Source organism: Rhinolophus hipposideros (assembly GCF_964194185.1).
Source record: "Rhinolophus hipposideros genome assembly, chromosome: 3".
In the NCBI taxonomy this organism is placed as follows: domain Eukaryota; kingdom Metazoa; phylum Chordata; class Mammalia; order Chiroptera; family Rhinolophidae; genus Rhinolophus; species Rhinolophus hipposideros.
This window is the reverse complement of record NC_138049.1, coordinates 84,443,673-84,459,546: the sequence shown is the minus strand read 5'-3', so window position 1 is coordinate 84,459,546 and position 15,874 is coordinate 84,443,673. Positions and strand designations below refer to the sequence as shown.

The following is a 15,874-nucleotide window of genomic DNA, read 5'->3' as shown; positions in this document are numbered from 1 at the left end:
AAGCAACAGATCTTCTCTTTGTCCCTGAACTTGTAGAGGGACAATTTGGCTTGTCACTATAATTTAAAACTTTGTTTCATGCCATTGTCATTTTGGAGGGTGATATATTTCTTCTATCATGTATTGCTAGCTTTTAAAATCTAATGTAAGTTTTCCTTGGGGTCATCTGTAATGTAGCCAAACTTAAAGGACTAGAAGATGATGTGTAATCTAATAAGTGAAATTTCTCTTTATGTTGTGGTGACTTTGTTGGGAAAATCACTTATCTGTTTAGCAGGTCATTTTTAGAGTTATTTTGGAGCAAATTTTATAATTTCGATGGAAGTAAAAGTGTGCTAAAGATCTTGTCTTTTTTGTAGTGTCTGATTCATTTTTGGCATTGAAGAAAAATACACATTTTAATATTCCATGAGTAACCACTAGAGGGTGGTCACTATTTATTCAAGACATTCTGACACTGAAAGATTAGCAATCAAGGTGGGGAGAGGAATACCAGAAACTGGAATCAGAAAGAAAACTGGGGTGACACTATTAATGTCACACAAAATGCAGTACAAGGACAAAAGTGTTGAACAGGATAAATACATATTTATACAAGATGTATTACACCAAGAACATATTTGCTAATTATGAACTTTTATGCACCTAGAAGCATATAATTGAAATATACCTATATGTGTAAATATTTATAATAAAAATATTTAGATATTTCTTAACATTTTTAGGATTAGGGAATTATATTTTTGTAATCATCCTGGAATCTTCAAAACCTTAGACTTATTCCATATCATATATATATATATATATATATATATACATATACATACATATACATACACACATATATACACCTACGTACACTATATAGTATATTATATGTTACACACATACACACACTAGGTTGTTAGTACTATCTTGAAATATCCTTTTAAGGCTCAAGCTAGATCTTTAAAATTCTATCATAATAGAAAGTTAGTTCTAGAAAATACTTGCTGTGGATTAAAGTTGTTAGATAAGGCAATCTAGAAGAGCAAACAGAAAATACAAAAAACAATCTGGGAAAATAAGAAAATAGTGTTAAAATAAGCTTGCAGAAGTTAAATAAATTTACATTTAATTTTTTACTTCGAACTGTTGGTAAAAATCAATTCTTATATCTGTGAAGAAGGGAGCCTTTTCCTTGGAGATTAAAAGCCCTCATCAGCAAACTTCTTTGCAGTCCTCGACTCAGGCTTGCATGATGTTTTCGGTTTGCTCCCCTTGTTTCCAGTGAGTGAAAAGAACAATTTATTCAAGCTGAGTCAACTTATCTTAGACTAGAGCATTCTATATGTCAGGCAACTCCTGTGGTTTTTCTGGTGATATTTGTTTTATGTTGGCTTTTTTCCTACCAGTGAGACAGTGACTAAGTTGACCACCTGTTAAGAGTTACTAAATTGTCCTTTAGGCTGTAAGTATGTGATTCAATAAATGCTTTTACTTTTGCGAATGAGGGTTTTCTGTGGTTTCTGTCTTCAACTTTGGGCAAATTATACTTAGAATCTTAATACATTTTCATCCATTGTTATGTCAATGGTATTTATATCAGTGAATAAAGTACACTTCTAAAACAATGTTGAAAGTTCCATCATTAATCTGTCCTTTTCTTAATATCAGGCACACTGGCTGAACAGATAGCCAATTGAAATTACCTACGCAACCCCCCAGCCCATTACATCCAGGTTGAATTGTTGAGGCCTCTATTTAAGTAATATGTCAAGTTACGTATTTAGTGGTAGGAATTTGCTAAATGTCTTGTCACGGAAAGTTAACAGAATAATAAGTATAAGATTAGCTTTCAGTCCTCTGGTAGAGATGAGCCAATGAATATACAGTACAAAAAGGATTCTGTTCACCCTAGTGAACATTTAGCGGCAGCTGCAGTTTGCAGGACTTTGTGTTTGGCATGGGGTTTACAGAAGTGAATGGGAGGTGATTGAAATAGGCAACGCAGAGACTAGGGTTCTTTCCCCAAATCACTCTGCAATTTAAGGTTAGACCCTCTGTTCTTTGCTTTTCTACATAATAATAGCTGCACACTAGATGATGTCTAAAGCCTGTTAAAGCTCAAATTCTGATTCTGATAAGGAAGCTAAATTTGCTAAAGCTCCAGATAGAGTTGCCAGTTCAATAAGTGATGGTGTATTCTGCTTTCTTTCCTATCCGTTTTTCATATTCCCCTTTCTCTGATTTTGCACTCCAGTTCTTTATGATGGCCCCAACTGTAGAGGATCACAGCAGGAGGAATAACAAGTGTGCCTGGTAACTTGAAAGCATGCTGAAGCACTACTTAGCATTTCTTCATTCAGATATTTAACTTCAAGTTTGCCATTTTTTTTTTGATTCTAAAATTACGGTAAATTTGAAACCAAATAATTAATAAGTGAGTGGCTCGTTAGACCTACCATTTCTTTTGAGAATAGACTTATCTCTGGTTTTTACTAGAATCAGAAAGATTTTGTTTTACTGTGGTTTAGTGTGACTTTCACGTGTCCCTGAAGCAACTGAGTGACAGTAGGGAAGCAGCCTGTCGTTGAATGTTTGCCGTGGATAACTGACAGTTATCATAGTTTTTTATTCATTTTCTCCATTTATCATTTTGTTACATTTTCTAGAAAGTAGAAGACTAGGATTTTAATTCCAGCTTTTCCACTGGAATTACTTTATTCCTAAGTAATTGGAATAACTGTTCACTCTACCTCTTAAAACCTTAGTTTGCTTGTTTTTAAAATAGAGATGCCTAACTTCTATACCTTCCTGGTGGTAAAGGATCTAAGAATTATTATTTTGTAACTGCTAATGATCTATACAAATGTAAGCTATTAGTATTGAAACATCACTGAATAATACATCACTGAATAATTGTTAATAACAATAAACAATAAAAAGTAGTGCATTTGTACTAAATTTCCCATTAGGAATTTATAAATGATGTTCTTATGTAATATCTGACTGAATAGATACAATTAGAACGATGTAGATCACACACCCCAAGTCACAGATGACCCTCAAATCTTGTTTTGTGAGTCTCTTTGGGTACAATCTTGTATAGTACAAAGTGAAAAAGACACACAAACCTACTAGCCCACATACCACCTGCATTCCTGCACAGATGGCTCTCTTTTTTTCCTCTGATGATTATGGCAGGATTTTGATACATACCTGGTATTTCTTTTGATCTGTTGGCTTCACTGAAAGTGGTGTGCTTAATCAACTACATCATCAGATTACATAGGATCATGCCATGTAGTACTTTTCTGTGGATTTTGGTATTTCATTTTCTAACAAAGTAGCCTATCAAAATTATAAAATTTTAGCTTGACCCTTTCTCAGGGGAAATTCAAGAAAAAGAAAGTCTGTTTACTCTGGGGTCTAGAACTGAAAATGTTCTCCATCACTACAGGGAAAGGGGTTAGGGTGTAAAAATGGAGAACATATGTCCTGTTTTCTTGGATGAAACATTAGAGCAGGAAACACCCTTTTTCTTCTACTCATCTTCAATTCTCCAGCTGGGGTCCTGTAAATTAGACTGACAAAAGACAGATTTACAAGAGAAAAACAAACAGATGTGCCTGCTTTATTATTTTTCTTGAGTTCCATTGGTAACATAGTGCCCCTGAAAATAATTTGCTGCTGTCTTTGGCAGAAATGAAGATTTGTGTGTTGTCAGCACCACAGCTGGGATGTTAGGACTAATTTGGGAGGTCACAAACTGCCACTCACCCACCTTTAGATCAGTATTTATTTTCTGCATTTCCCATCACTGGATGAAGTGGCCTGGGGAAGCCAAGATGGAAGAGAGTGTTCTTCATTTAATTCCTATGTAAATACTTAGAGATGTTCCTTTGAGTTGTGGATATGGACACTTAGAATTCTCTAAAAGAACACCTAATAGTAAATGTACCTCTGTATAATATTTCAATAGTTTGCCAGTCTGAAAACTAGAGAAGACTATTTGATAAATATGCAGATAGCCTGAAAGCTTTTATACACACACACACACACACACACACACGGTAAATAAATTGTAATGAAGAGAGAGGTGAAAAATATTGATTTAGCTTTTCTTCCTTTAGAGAGAGTAACTATCCATTACTTTAACAGCATTACTGACCAAAAAGTTCTTTGAGTGTTTTCTGATGAACATAGAAATCTTGTATCTAATTAAATTCTGTTCATACCTAAAAGTTTGCACAAAAAGATTGACTGTAGTTAATGTTTATGACTAACAAACAGAAGTTGTTCGTAAAAGATGTGTGCTAGAACTTTTAACATTCTTGTTCTCACCATTGAAATTTAACGATAATTTAAAAGTTTGTCTTCTTTTTTAGAAAGCTTTCTTGTAGTTGAAATGCCTTTTGTTTTCCAGGTTGTAGATTTCTGTTTTGCTAGTTCTAGATAGGTCGTTAGGAAGTCATAAGCTACTGATTGTTGAAAATTCCAGCAGTCTTTTTAAAATAGAAATTGATAATCTGATTCTAAAATTTATGTGGAAATGCAAGGATATAGAATACCCAAAGTAATATTGGAAAAGAACAGGCATGAAGACTTACATTATCTGAATTTGAGGCTTAACTCTAAAGATTTTGTAATGAAGACAATGTGACACTGGACGATGGATGGATGGATGGATGGATGGATGGATGGATGGATAGATAGATACAGGTCAGTGTTATACAGCGTCCAAAAATAGACCCACACGTTTATGGTCAAATTTGGCAAGGGTACCAAAGGACTTGGTTAGGAAGGGAAAGGGTCAACAAATGGTGTTGGAAAAGTGTTTATCCACATGGGGATGAAGGGTACCAGAATACACCATCCTAAAATGCGCCACTTGGAACTAAGGATTGTTTTGAGCTAAAGGCAGGTGAGAACTAGCAAATTCAGGAAAACCTCTTTACCTCCCCTAAGTGCCCCTAAGAATATATAAGTGCCTAAAAATATAGATTTCCCCTTTAAATAAAGAAAATATGCATTTGTAAAGATGTGTCTGTGCCCTCAATCATCTGGGTACCTCCTGGAGTCTCACTTCTTTGCAAAACTCCCATGCATGCGCTTACGCACATATGTAATCAAACTGTTGTTTTTTTCATGTCAGTCTGTCTTTTATTTGTTAGATTTATGGGCCCCAGCAATTGAACCTAGGAAGGTAGAGGGGAAAAGATTTAACTTAAGATGAATCAACATCTAGATTTAAAAGGTAAAACAGAACAGCTTCTAAAGGACAACATAGGAGAGTATGTTTGAAACTTAGCTTAGAGAGGACCATAAAAGAGCTGATAAATAGGGGTTCATCAAAAATAAAAACATCTGCTCATCTTATCAGAAGATAACATCAAGAACATAAACAAGCCACAGACTGTGAGAAAATGTTTGTAACACCTATGCAAGTATACCTCGTTTTATTGCACTTCACTTTCTTGAGCTTCACAGATGTTGCTTTTTTTTTCCTCCCCCAAACTGACTGCAAGACCCTCCACCAGCAAAAAGATTGCAAGTTATTTTATTTCAGTTGTCTGGAACTGAATCTACGATATCTCCAAGGTTATACTTGTATCTGACAAAGGGCTTGTATCCAGAATATATAAAGAATTCTTACAATGGAATAATAAAAAGAATGGAATAATCAAAAGAAGGCAATTCAGTTTTTTAAATGGGCAAAAGAGTTGAACAGACACTTCACAAAATAAGGCATGTCACTAACCAAGAAAGAAGCATGAAAAAGGTGCTCAGCCGTTTTAGTCATCAGGGAAATGCAAAAGGAGATGCCACTACCCACTTCTTAGAAAGGCATTTTTAACTAGAAGCAATGTCACACTTTGGGGAGAATATAGAACTCTCAGGCATTGCTGGTTGGTGTATAAAATAGTACAGCCCCTCTGGAAAAGAGTTGGCAGCAATTTCACTCCTGTGTAATTATCCAGGAGAAATGAAAATATAAGTCCGCAAAAGTCACCTATTAGAATATTCTTGGCGGCTTTACTGATAACAGACCACAACTGGGAAAGCCCAGGTGCGCATCACTAGCAGACTAGATAAACTGATATATTCATACAATGGAACACTACTCAGCAATAAAAGGGACAACTACTGGTAATGTAATGGCATACGATAAATCTCAGAAACATAAAAAGCCATGAACTCAGGCACAAAACACTTGATATTGTATGATTACATTTATATAAAATTGTAGAATAACTAAAACTACACTGACCAAAATCAGGTCAGTTGTGGCTTCTGGATATGGTGGAAGGGAAAGAATGTTGTCTAAGAAGAGAAACGGGAGCTCTGGGGGTTGATGGAAATGTTCTATCTCTTGACAGGGGTACAGGTTACATAGTGCAGTGATTTGTCAAAACCAGTCAAACTGTGGACTTGAGATCTGTGCATTTCACTATGTATAAATTATAACATCAAATTTAATAATTCACCCCCAAAACCACAGTATTTTCCCATCCCTTATTCTGATTCTCTTTTCTACTTTCCTTTAAGTATTGGACAGCTTAGTTCTGTTACACAGAGCCTTTCAATAAATGTTAGTTCGTTTTTTTCTTCCTATCACACCCAATTTGAAGTCCTTTCTATCCCATGAGCTTGTTCTCTAAACATGGGGTCAGGAGTTCCCGGTAGGAGGCAATTCATCAAGCGTTTGCTGACTACTTGGCTTTGTGTGGTGAAAATCCAGAGGAAGGGGTTAATTATTTGAAAAGGCATTTCCTAAGGAGAATGGGTAGGATGTGGAAATTCTGGGAGAACCAGGATAAGGGGAGTACAGAGGAGGCTCAACTGATTTACAGCTAGTATAAAATTTGGAATAATACCAAGAAATTGGCAAATTAATTATTCAACTCAGGGAAGGATTATCCTCATCCTTAAACTAAACTGAAGACATTTTTTCCTCTTTAAAAATTGTTTGCATCATAAAGGACCCAAGTGATATATATGAGATCTGGGCATATGAGATCTGTGCATATATATATATATATATATATATATATATATATATATAATGAATGTACATCTGCCCATAAATGCTGAATTTATTTTGGAAAATATCAGTTTGTAGTCTGTGATTCTAGCTGGCGCTGCTGACACCATTAGTACAACATTGGCTTACTTTGTCTCTTTCTTTTTCCTCCAATCAGTTCGATAAAGGCTACTCTTACAATATCCGTCACAGCTTCGGCAAGGAAGGGAAGAGGACAGACTATACACCGTTCAGTTGCCTGAAGATTATTCTAACCAATCCACCAAGCCAAGGGGATTATCATGGTAAGTGCTTCCACTTGAAATGTTTGTGAAGTATGGGAATGCAAGAGCTCTGGAGACAGTGAAACAGTGGAATGGCTTTTTGCATTACTGACGGGAACTAGTTTATGTGTCACATTGTGTGTTCACCACCTAGAGTCAGTTCTCCTTCCATCACCATTGATGTTTAAAGTAATTATTGATATAATTGGATTAATATCTGCCATATTTGTTACTGTTCTATATTTTTTTTGCCTTTGTTCTTATTTTTTGTCCTCCACACTTTTTCTGACTTTTGGGGATTTGAATGAGCATTTTACACGATTCTCTTTTTTTTCTTTCTTAGCATTCCCTTATACTTCATTTTGTTACTTTTTAAAAGTGAATTTAAAGAGTTTTCACTACACATTTCTTACTGATCCAAGTCCCCTTTCAAATCACGCTATACTATATCATGGGTAGTACAAGTACCTTATAATAATGAAATTTTAATTCCCTATATCATTTTGTCATTCTTTTCATTTACACATAAATATACACACACATAGATACATAATTGAATACATTATTCCTATTCTTTTGAATAAACTGATCAATTAAAAATAAGAAAAACAAAAGTTTTTATATTACCTCTCCTTATTCTCTAATGTGCTTTTCTTTAGGTAGATCTGTTTCTATCCTATATCATTTTCCTCTTTGAAGAACTTCTTTTAACATTTCTTGCAATGCAGGTCTACTGCATGTAGGCAATTGAGGCAATAAATTACCTCAATGTTTGCTTGTCTCAGAAAGTCTTTATTTTTCCTCTCAAAGGCCAATTTAGCAGGGTACAGAAATCTAGGTTTGCAAGGTTTTTTTCTCTCAACACTTTATTTCACCCCACTCTCTTCTTGCTTTCATAGTTTCTGAGAATAAGTTAGATATAATTGTTATCTTTGCTCCTCTGTAAAGGTATTTATTATCTTTGGCTTCTTTCAAGACTTTTTTTCTCTATTTTTGATTTTATGATATATGGATATGATATACCTAGGTGCATTTTTTTATGTATGTGGCATTTATTCTTCTTGGTGTTCTCTGAGCTTCGTGGGTCTATGTTTTGGTGTCTGACATTAATTTTAGGGAAATTCTCTGTCAGTATCGCTTCAAATATTGCTTCTATTCCTCTCTTTCTTCTTCTGGTTTTTCCATTATTCACATGTTACACCTTTCATAGTTGTTCTATAGTTCTTGGATTTTCTATTTTTGGTTTGGTTTTGTTTTCTTCAGTCTCTTCTCTTTTTCAGTTTTTCAAGTTTCTATTAGCATATCCTCAAGTTCAGAGAGTCTTTCCTCAGCCAGGTTTACTAATAAGCCCATAAAGGCATTCATCATTTCTGTTACAATGCTTTTGATCTCTAGCATTTTTGTTTCTCTCAGAATATTCATCTCTCTGCTTATATTACATATCTGTTCTTGCACGTTGTCCACCTTTTCCATTAGCGCCCTTAGCATATTCATCATAGTTATTTTCAATTCCTGGTCTGACAACTCCAACATCCCTGTCATATCTAACTCTATTTCTGGTTCTTGTTCAGTCTCCTCAAGCAATATTTTTTCCTTTTCCTATGCCTTGTAATTATTTGTTAAAAAACTGCCATGACATACTGGGTGAAAAGAACTCCTGTATATAGGCCTTTAGTTATGTGGTGGTAAGGTAAGGTGGAGGGAGGTGATCTGTAGTCCTATGATTAGGTCTCAGACTTGTTGTGAGCCTGTGGCCTTGGGCTATGAACTTCAGTAGTGATTCTCAGTCATCTCCCTCCTGCTCCTTAGGTAGGACAGGATGGGTAGAGGAGGCTGTAGTTGGATATTTCTTTTTCCCCAGGTGGGTTAGTTTCTGATAAACCCTACCAGTTTAGGCTGATAAAATAGTGTCTCCCAAGCTCAGGCCTTCTTAGGAACAGTTGCTCTAGAGTGTTTAAACATGGTTAATTTTCCCTCTTTCTGCCAGAAGCATGTATGGATTTCTCTTTGTTATTCACAATGGTTAATTTTCCCTCCTTCTGCCAGAAGCATGTATGGATTTCTCTTTGTTATTCACTATGAGGATTGGGTACAGATTCTGGAGGTTAAACTTACAGAAGTGTGGTGTCCCCCTGTAATTGGGTCTTCTTGGGAGTTTTTAACTCTTAGAATTGCCCACACTGAGAATTCAGCAATTTTCCCTGGTTTTCCTCCCCCAGCACCAGTTCCTACAGAGATTTCTGTTCTGGTAAGTTATGATTCTCTGTATCTGCCTGTGTCTTCAGTTTTGGGGGCAGTGAATTGCCTTGTAACCTCACTTCTTGGGTGGATCCAAGAATAATTGCTCATTTTTCAGTTCTGCTTTTTATTTATTTGGATGGAGTGGGGACTCCTAAGCTCCTTACACACTGGACTGGAAATCAGAAGTCTCTATCCTTTTATTTTTGTGTTATTTGCAACACTAAATGGTCTCCTAGGTTGACATTTCATTAAGCAGCACGGCCTGAAAGGGTTGTTCAACCACTTATGAATCTATGTAGGTATAACTATATTCTAGACTATTTTTCCATCTCTTCCACAAATGTGTATTCGGAAGCTTTGTGGAACACTTAGCTTTAATCAGTGTTAGCTGTTTATAAATTCTGTTCTTCAGTTATCTTGTTGATTCAACCCTTTCCAATTTTAAAGATCATTCTGTTTGATGTGGAAGATAGAAACAAAGTAGGAGTTACGGAGTGCTGTTTTCTTTCCATCATCTGCTAAAATAACACCAGCTTCTTAAGTAGTAGACTGTTTCTTCTGTTTTCCTCTTACTGCTGAGCATAGCTTTAAAAGACTTTTTTTTGTGATACTCAGTACTTTGTCAATCTTCAGTTTCTTCCTGGCTTTGCCCTTTCTGACCTTTCATACAGATACAGCCATTATTTCAAATGTTAATATTATTTGGGTAACTCAATCTCTTTGTGTGTCCTTTAATACTTCTGGGCTTAATCCAGAATTCCATGTGCAGCCTCATCTCTTTCTCATTGTGATCCTTCACAGTTTTATTAAGACTTTTTTGAGGATAATAATGACAGCTAACACACTGAGTGCTTAGTGTCTTCCAGGAGCATGTAAGAGCTTCATATTCCATTCTCATAAGAGCTCAGTGAGTGATTATTTCCCTCCTTGGACAGAAACTGAAGCTGAGTCAACAAGATGCAAAATTTGCCTGAAGTCTCCAGCTAGTAACTGTTAAATTGAGGTTCAAACTCAGGCAGTATAGCTCTTAACTATGTGCTACACAGCTTCTCAAGATATTTCCTTGTACTAAAAATTATTACAATTTTTATCAGTAAATTGTATACTATGAATACTGCAAATTTTGTAATTTGCAGGTATCCAGTGTTATTACCATGGATGTTTTTATTCATAGTTAAAATTTTTGGTAAACATATTTATTTGGCCTGTAGGCTCTTTTGCATTATTTTTGCCCCTACCAATGTCTTAATTGATTTCATTAAAAACGCACAATTGTTTCTAATTACTTATAGATCTATCATTTATATGACTGAAAAAATAATCTGGCTTCCTGTATTAAAGTATAAAATAGGTATTTTATATCATTGTTTCTTATTAAAATATCTAAATTTTTTTAGATTTTGGCCTAATACAAATACAGCTTTTACATTTCAATTGCTTTCAGTCTTATTTATGCAAATATTTTTAGTAATCCATCTTTTATTTTTCTCATGAAATAATATAGAAGTGACATGTATCTACTATAAATTGTTTTTCTTTGAAACACTTTCTTATTTGCCCATTTCATCCACATCCATGATTCATCTAAATTTATATCGATTCTGCTTCATGGGAAATAGGCATAGAATTTACGTGTGAAAATGATGTGTGATATTTATATTTCTTAGTTTGCACATTTTTATTTTTGTTTACACTATCTTCCTTGTATGCCTTTTATGTATTTTTTAAACTAGAAAAAGTATATGTGAGATTGTATAAAGTTTTTAGATAAAGTATTTTATGACTACTTTGTGATTGTCTTTGCTTGTTAGCAAGTAGCACAATTAAAACTGTTTCCTCTTCCTAGTGAATGGGCATCTTAGCCTGAAAACGCTGTAGTGCTTTATGTAACTCTTGAGTCTGTAGTACCCTGATAACCATGCAGCTAAGTCATTTAGATAAAGAGAGGAAAGCAGTTGCACCCATGGGCAATTAACTTTTTTATTAATACGCTGTTAGACAATTAAGGGGAGCTTAGACAGTCTCTCGAGTGTGGTATAGTACTAAGTCCTGAGTAAATAACCTGTTGGTGTGCTGCCTTGTTCTTTGTTGTCAGGGTGCCCATTCCGTCACAGTGATCCAGAGCTGCTGAAGCAGAAGTTGCAATCATACAAGATCTCTCCCGAAGGGATAAACCAGGTAGGTCAGGTACTGCTCTGCATCCTCAGTGATGAGGCGTCAGACAGTTCCTCTCAGTTTCATTCAGTGTTCTTGCAGCGACACTGTGTATACTTGTCAGACCTCACACCAGACATCCTATCTTCTAGGTGTATTAAGCTAAAGCCTTGACTTTTCTGGTTTAGGGTTCTTGGAAATTCTAGCTCTTCCATCTGCTAGGCTGCACTTTAGTTTTTTCTTGGTAATAAAGGAAGCTGGAAACTTTTTTTTCTCTCCATTTGTTTTACTATCTCAGTTGAAGACACTACACATTTTTTTTTAATAGTGGAATGCATTGAAGCTTATTAATGACGCTAAAAATTAATGCCATCTTATTTCATTTTGGGAAATTGTTTTCTATGCTGCATGTAGGTTAGAGCAGAAGATAATGTAGTGTGTACTGGCTAAGTGTTCTGATAAGCTTCAGTTGTTGCTGTGTTAATCTATACTTCTGATGATAGTTCATTAGGTCTAATAGTTTGTCAAAATACATTGTCTTAGAAACAATTTAGATTTTAAAAATGTTCAAATATAAAACTAAATATTTAAGAGCACATCTTCTAATAAATATGCTTTTTAAAAAATATCATGACATCACAAAGATTACTGTCTATTGTGTACTTTTGAGTTGATTTTGATTTTGAAGGAGTTCAAGAGGAACTTCTGCTACCTTAATTTAAGAAGAACAAGTATGTAATTTAGAGCTGGAACATCTAAATCATTGTATATCTTTAAACAATTATTTTTACTTGAAGAATCTAATTGCTCTAGAAAACTACTGCTTCTGCTGTGTCCAGAGTTAAGACTGAGTTTAGTTCTTTCACATCTTCTAGTTTTTCAAGTATTCTGGGCTAGACAGTGCTCAAGGTACGATTGAGGAATACAAAGAAGAATCAGGTGTAAATCCTGTTTCTACAGAACCAATCTGCAGGGAAACATACACCAAGTATTATGAGAGCGGTAGCAGTACCCCCTCATCGTGGGGATATGTTCCAAGCCCCCCCAAACCTCCCTAGTGGATGTCTGAAATTGCAGATAGTACCAAACCCTACAGTAAATACTGTTTTTTTCCTGTACGTACATATCTCCGATAAAGTTTATATTAGGCACAGTAGAAGATCAACAACAAAAGATCAACAACAATACCTAACACTAAAATAGAACAATTATAACGATCTGCTGTACTAAAAAAAGTTATGTGAATGTGGTCTCTCTCTCAAAATATCTTATTGTACTGTACTCACCCATCTTGTCATGATGTGAGATGGTAAAATGCCTACATGAAGAGATGAAGTGACGTGAACGACACAGGCATAGCTTTGGGCTTCTAGTGACCATCTAACTACACTGTGGGTGGTTGGATGTCAGCAGCAGACTATGTTGATGGTCGGGGAAATTTAACATTTTCAGATCACAGTTGATTGTGGTAATTGAAATCGCAGATAATTGGGGGAGAGTGCTACTGTACACATAGAATATGTTGGGTCTTCTGAGGAGGGAGGTACCACAGCCAGCAGGGGAGTCCATGGAACACTTTCCAGAAGAGATTCTCTTTGAGTTCGGTCTTGAAGGGGGTGGAGTGGGAGTTAGAAAGAGAGCATGCATGAAAAAAAGCGGTAAGAGAGTAAGATTATCAGGATTTCAGGTTTAAGATAATGGTGTCACCAATATATGAACACTAAGTATGCAACTTAAAAGAAGTAGTTGGTTTGGGAGATCAGTTTTAGAGGTGGGGCATTCAGAATGCAGACAAAATGTGGAATTGTATAGTGTGTTAGAGAAGTTAGAACTAGAGGGCTGATGTTCTTTCCATTTAGAATTGTAGAACTGTGAGATTGGAAGGAACATTAGAAAGCCATTCTCTTTTATGGAGTCTTTTATGAATGTGACATGCCCATGGGTACACAGCTAGTAAGTCAGTGTTAGAACCAGAAATTGAAGCCAGGCCTTCTGACTCCATGATTATTTTTCTCAGTCCCAGGTTACTTCACAGCTAATTATCATGAGTTTTCTGTGGGAGAGAGGAGAGCAAAATAATGGAGAAAGGTCGGGAGTCAAAGTTATGTTTCAAAATGGAATCTTGGCTAAAGCTTCCCTTTGTCAGCAGCAGAAGCATGTGGAATCTGAAGACTAAATGGGATTGGGAGAGAGGGCGAGGGAGGAAGTGCATTGGGGAAGTGAACTATCACGGAAGTCAAGGAGAGAATTTTGAGAAGGTAGGGTCCACAAGAGTCCTTCATGGCTGAGAGACTTTGTAAGATGAGGACTGAGAAAAGGTGACTGGATATTTTGAGTGGGTCGCTCAACTTTGATTGGGTGAGAGGTGTCAGTGTAGTGGTGGAAACCAACATTGCGCTTACTTAAAAGAGGAACGAATAGAAGACATTGGATTGGATTTGCGGACAGTGAGTATAGGTAACCTTTTCAAAAAATGTGCTAGTAAAAGGAATGACCAAGAGATATTCGCTTAAGCATCATGGAAGGTGTATTTGTATATTTAAGGCTAGAGACCTGAACCTGTTTGTAGGAAGAGAAGAAAGGAACCTATTGGAGAGGGTGGGCTTGATAAAGATATAAAAAAAGATAATCCCTCTCTAACAATTGTTATGTTTCCTTTATACCATGACTATACTTATTACAGCAGTTATGATTATTTAACTAACTATTCATCTTTCCCACCAGTGTGTGAGTTTCCTAAAAGAAGGACTGGATTTTTATTTAGCTTTCTGTCTCATAGTAATTCAGTGACTTGCCCTTGGTAGTGCAGAAAAAATGTTGGAAAAGTAAGAGGGCATATTTAGGTTTGAGGTGGATGCTACAGAGCGTGTGGTGTGGTACAGAGAGAAGCAAATTGGTCCTCAATGACACAAGTGAAAACCTTATTGAAGAAAGGAGGAGATATATTTGGACAAAAGCATAGTGACAGGAAAAGGCATATCCCTGAGCCAAGGTGCAGGAATATAGAGAAAAGCTTAGAGGTGGAGCAAAGGTAAGTTGATGGAGTGTATCAAGTGGCCTGACTCTTGTAAAGTCAGAGGTCTAATCATTAGCTGAGAGTAAAGGGGTTAGGAATGGTGGTTTGGACATCAGAAAGGTTAGGAACTGTAGGTAACAATTTGATGGGGCATGTAGAAGAAAAAAATGGAGGCTTTTTCAGCAATTGTAAAGAATCACTGTTTAAGAAATACAGGCTATTAACGCGTCTATGGAGAAGATTATTTTAATTAATAACAAGTGTATTTGTACATTCTTTGCTTTTGACTCCTTTGCATTCCTCCATTTACTCTTGATCCATAAGTAAATCCCTTACTTAGTTGAACCTGGTTTAAAAGGTTAAAAATAATGGCAAAAACCGCAATTACTTTTGCACCAGCCTAATAATTTCCACATCGTTTTTTGGACTCGCACTGTAACCTTTTATCTTAGATACACATTGTATAGTGCATGTGGGAAGTTGTAAATAATATTTTGGTTTCATCTGATGTCTTTATTGAGTGGTTCTCAGTAAAGTGAAGCCTCTGGGGGACTATGTTCTAAAGGACAGAAAATGGATAAATGAAAAATCCATGTAAAACATTTTGATAAATGCTTAGTTGCAGGTTGGCATAAGTATAAATAGATGTTAAAAACTCCAAATGTGTGTTAAAATATTGAATGAAAGTCAAGAAAAACATCCTTAAAATGCATACAAGGTAAAATTCGATGGAGCTACTTTTATTTTAGAAAAAAAACTACTTGAGAAAGATACCTTCAGCTATAAGAAATACTTAGATGTGAAATATCAGAATTTTGATTCTCAGAAGAGAGACCATTGTGACTGATATCACATACTTTTTAAAAAAGGTGTATTCATAGGATCACATTTCATCTTCCTCCATGAGTGAGCTTGGTATTCAACTTAAGAAGGCAGCAATTAAACAAAATAAAGCCCAAGAAAATGGGCAGTCCTGCATTTATTCCTCACTCCTTCCCCCAAAAAGGAAAACATGGACATCCGTTCACCAACAAAACATCAGAATTCTAAATGTTTGTACTCTAACAACATAGCTTAAAAATACATGAGGCAAATGCAGAGCGAACTGAAAGGAGAACTAGATAAATCCACAGTTATATATTTGGAGAGTTCAGCACTCCTCTTTCAGTAATT

General features: G+C 35.7%; 1 protein-coding gene across 2 annotated transcripts in view; it reads left to right on the top strand.

Moving 5' to 3' along the window:
• Nucleotides 1-15,874, top strand: part of PRIM2 (DNA primase subunit 2) — a 191,624-nt gene that overhangs the window by 142,758 nt on the left and 32,992 nt on the right. For both annotated transcript variants that reach the window (XM_081044533.1, XM_081044534.1), the window contains 2 exons: nt 7,185-7,311; nt 11,627-11,709. In XM_081044533.1, the coding sequence (XP_080900659.1) occupies nt 7,185-7,311; nt 11,627-11,709 (210 nt within the window). The remainder of the gene's footprint in view (nt 1-7,184; nt 7,312-11,626; nt 11,710-15,874) is intronic.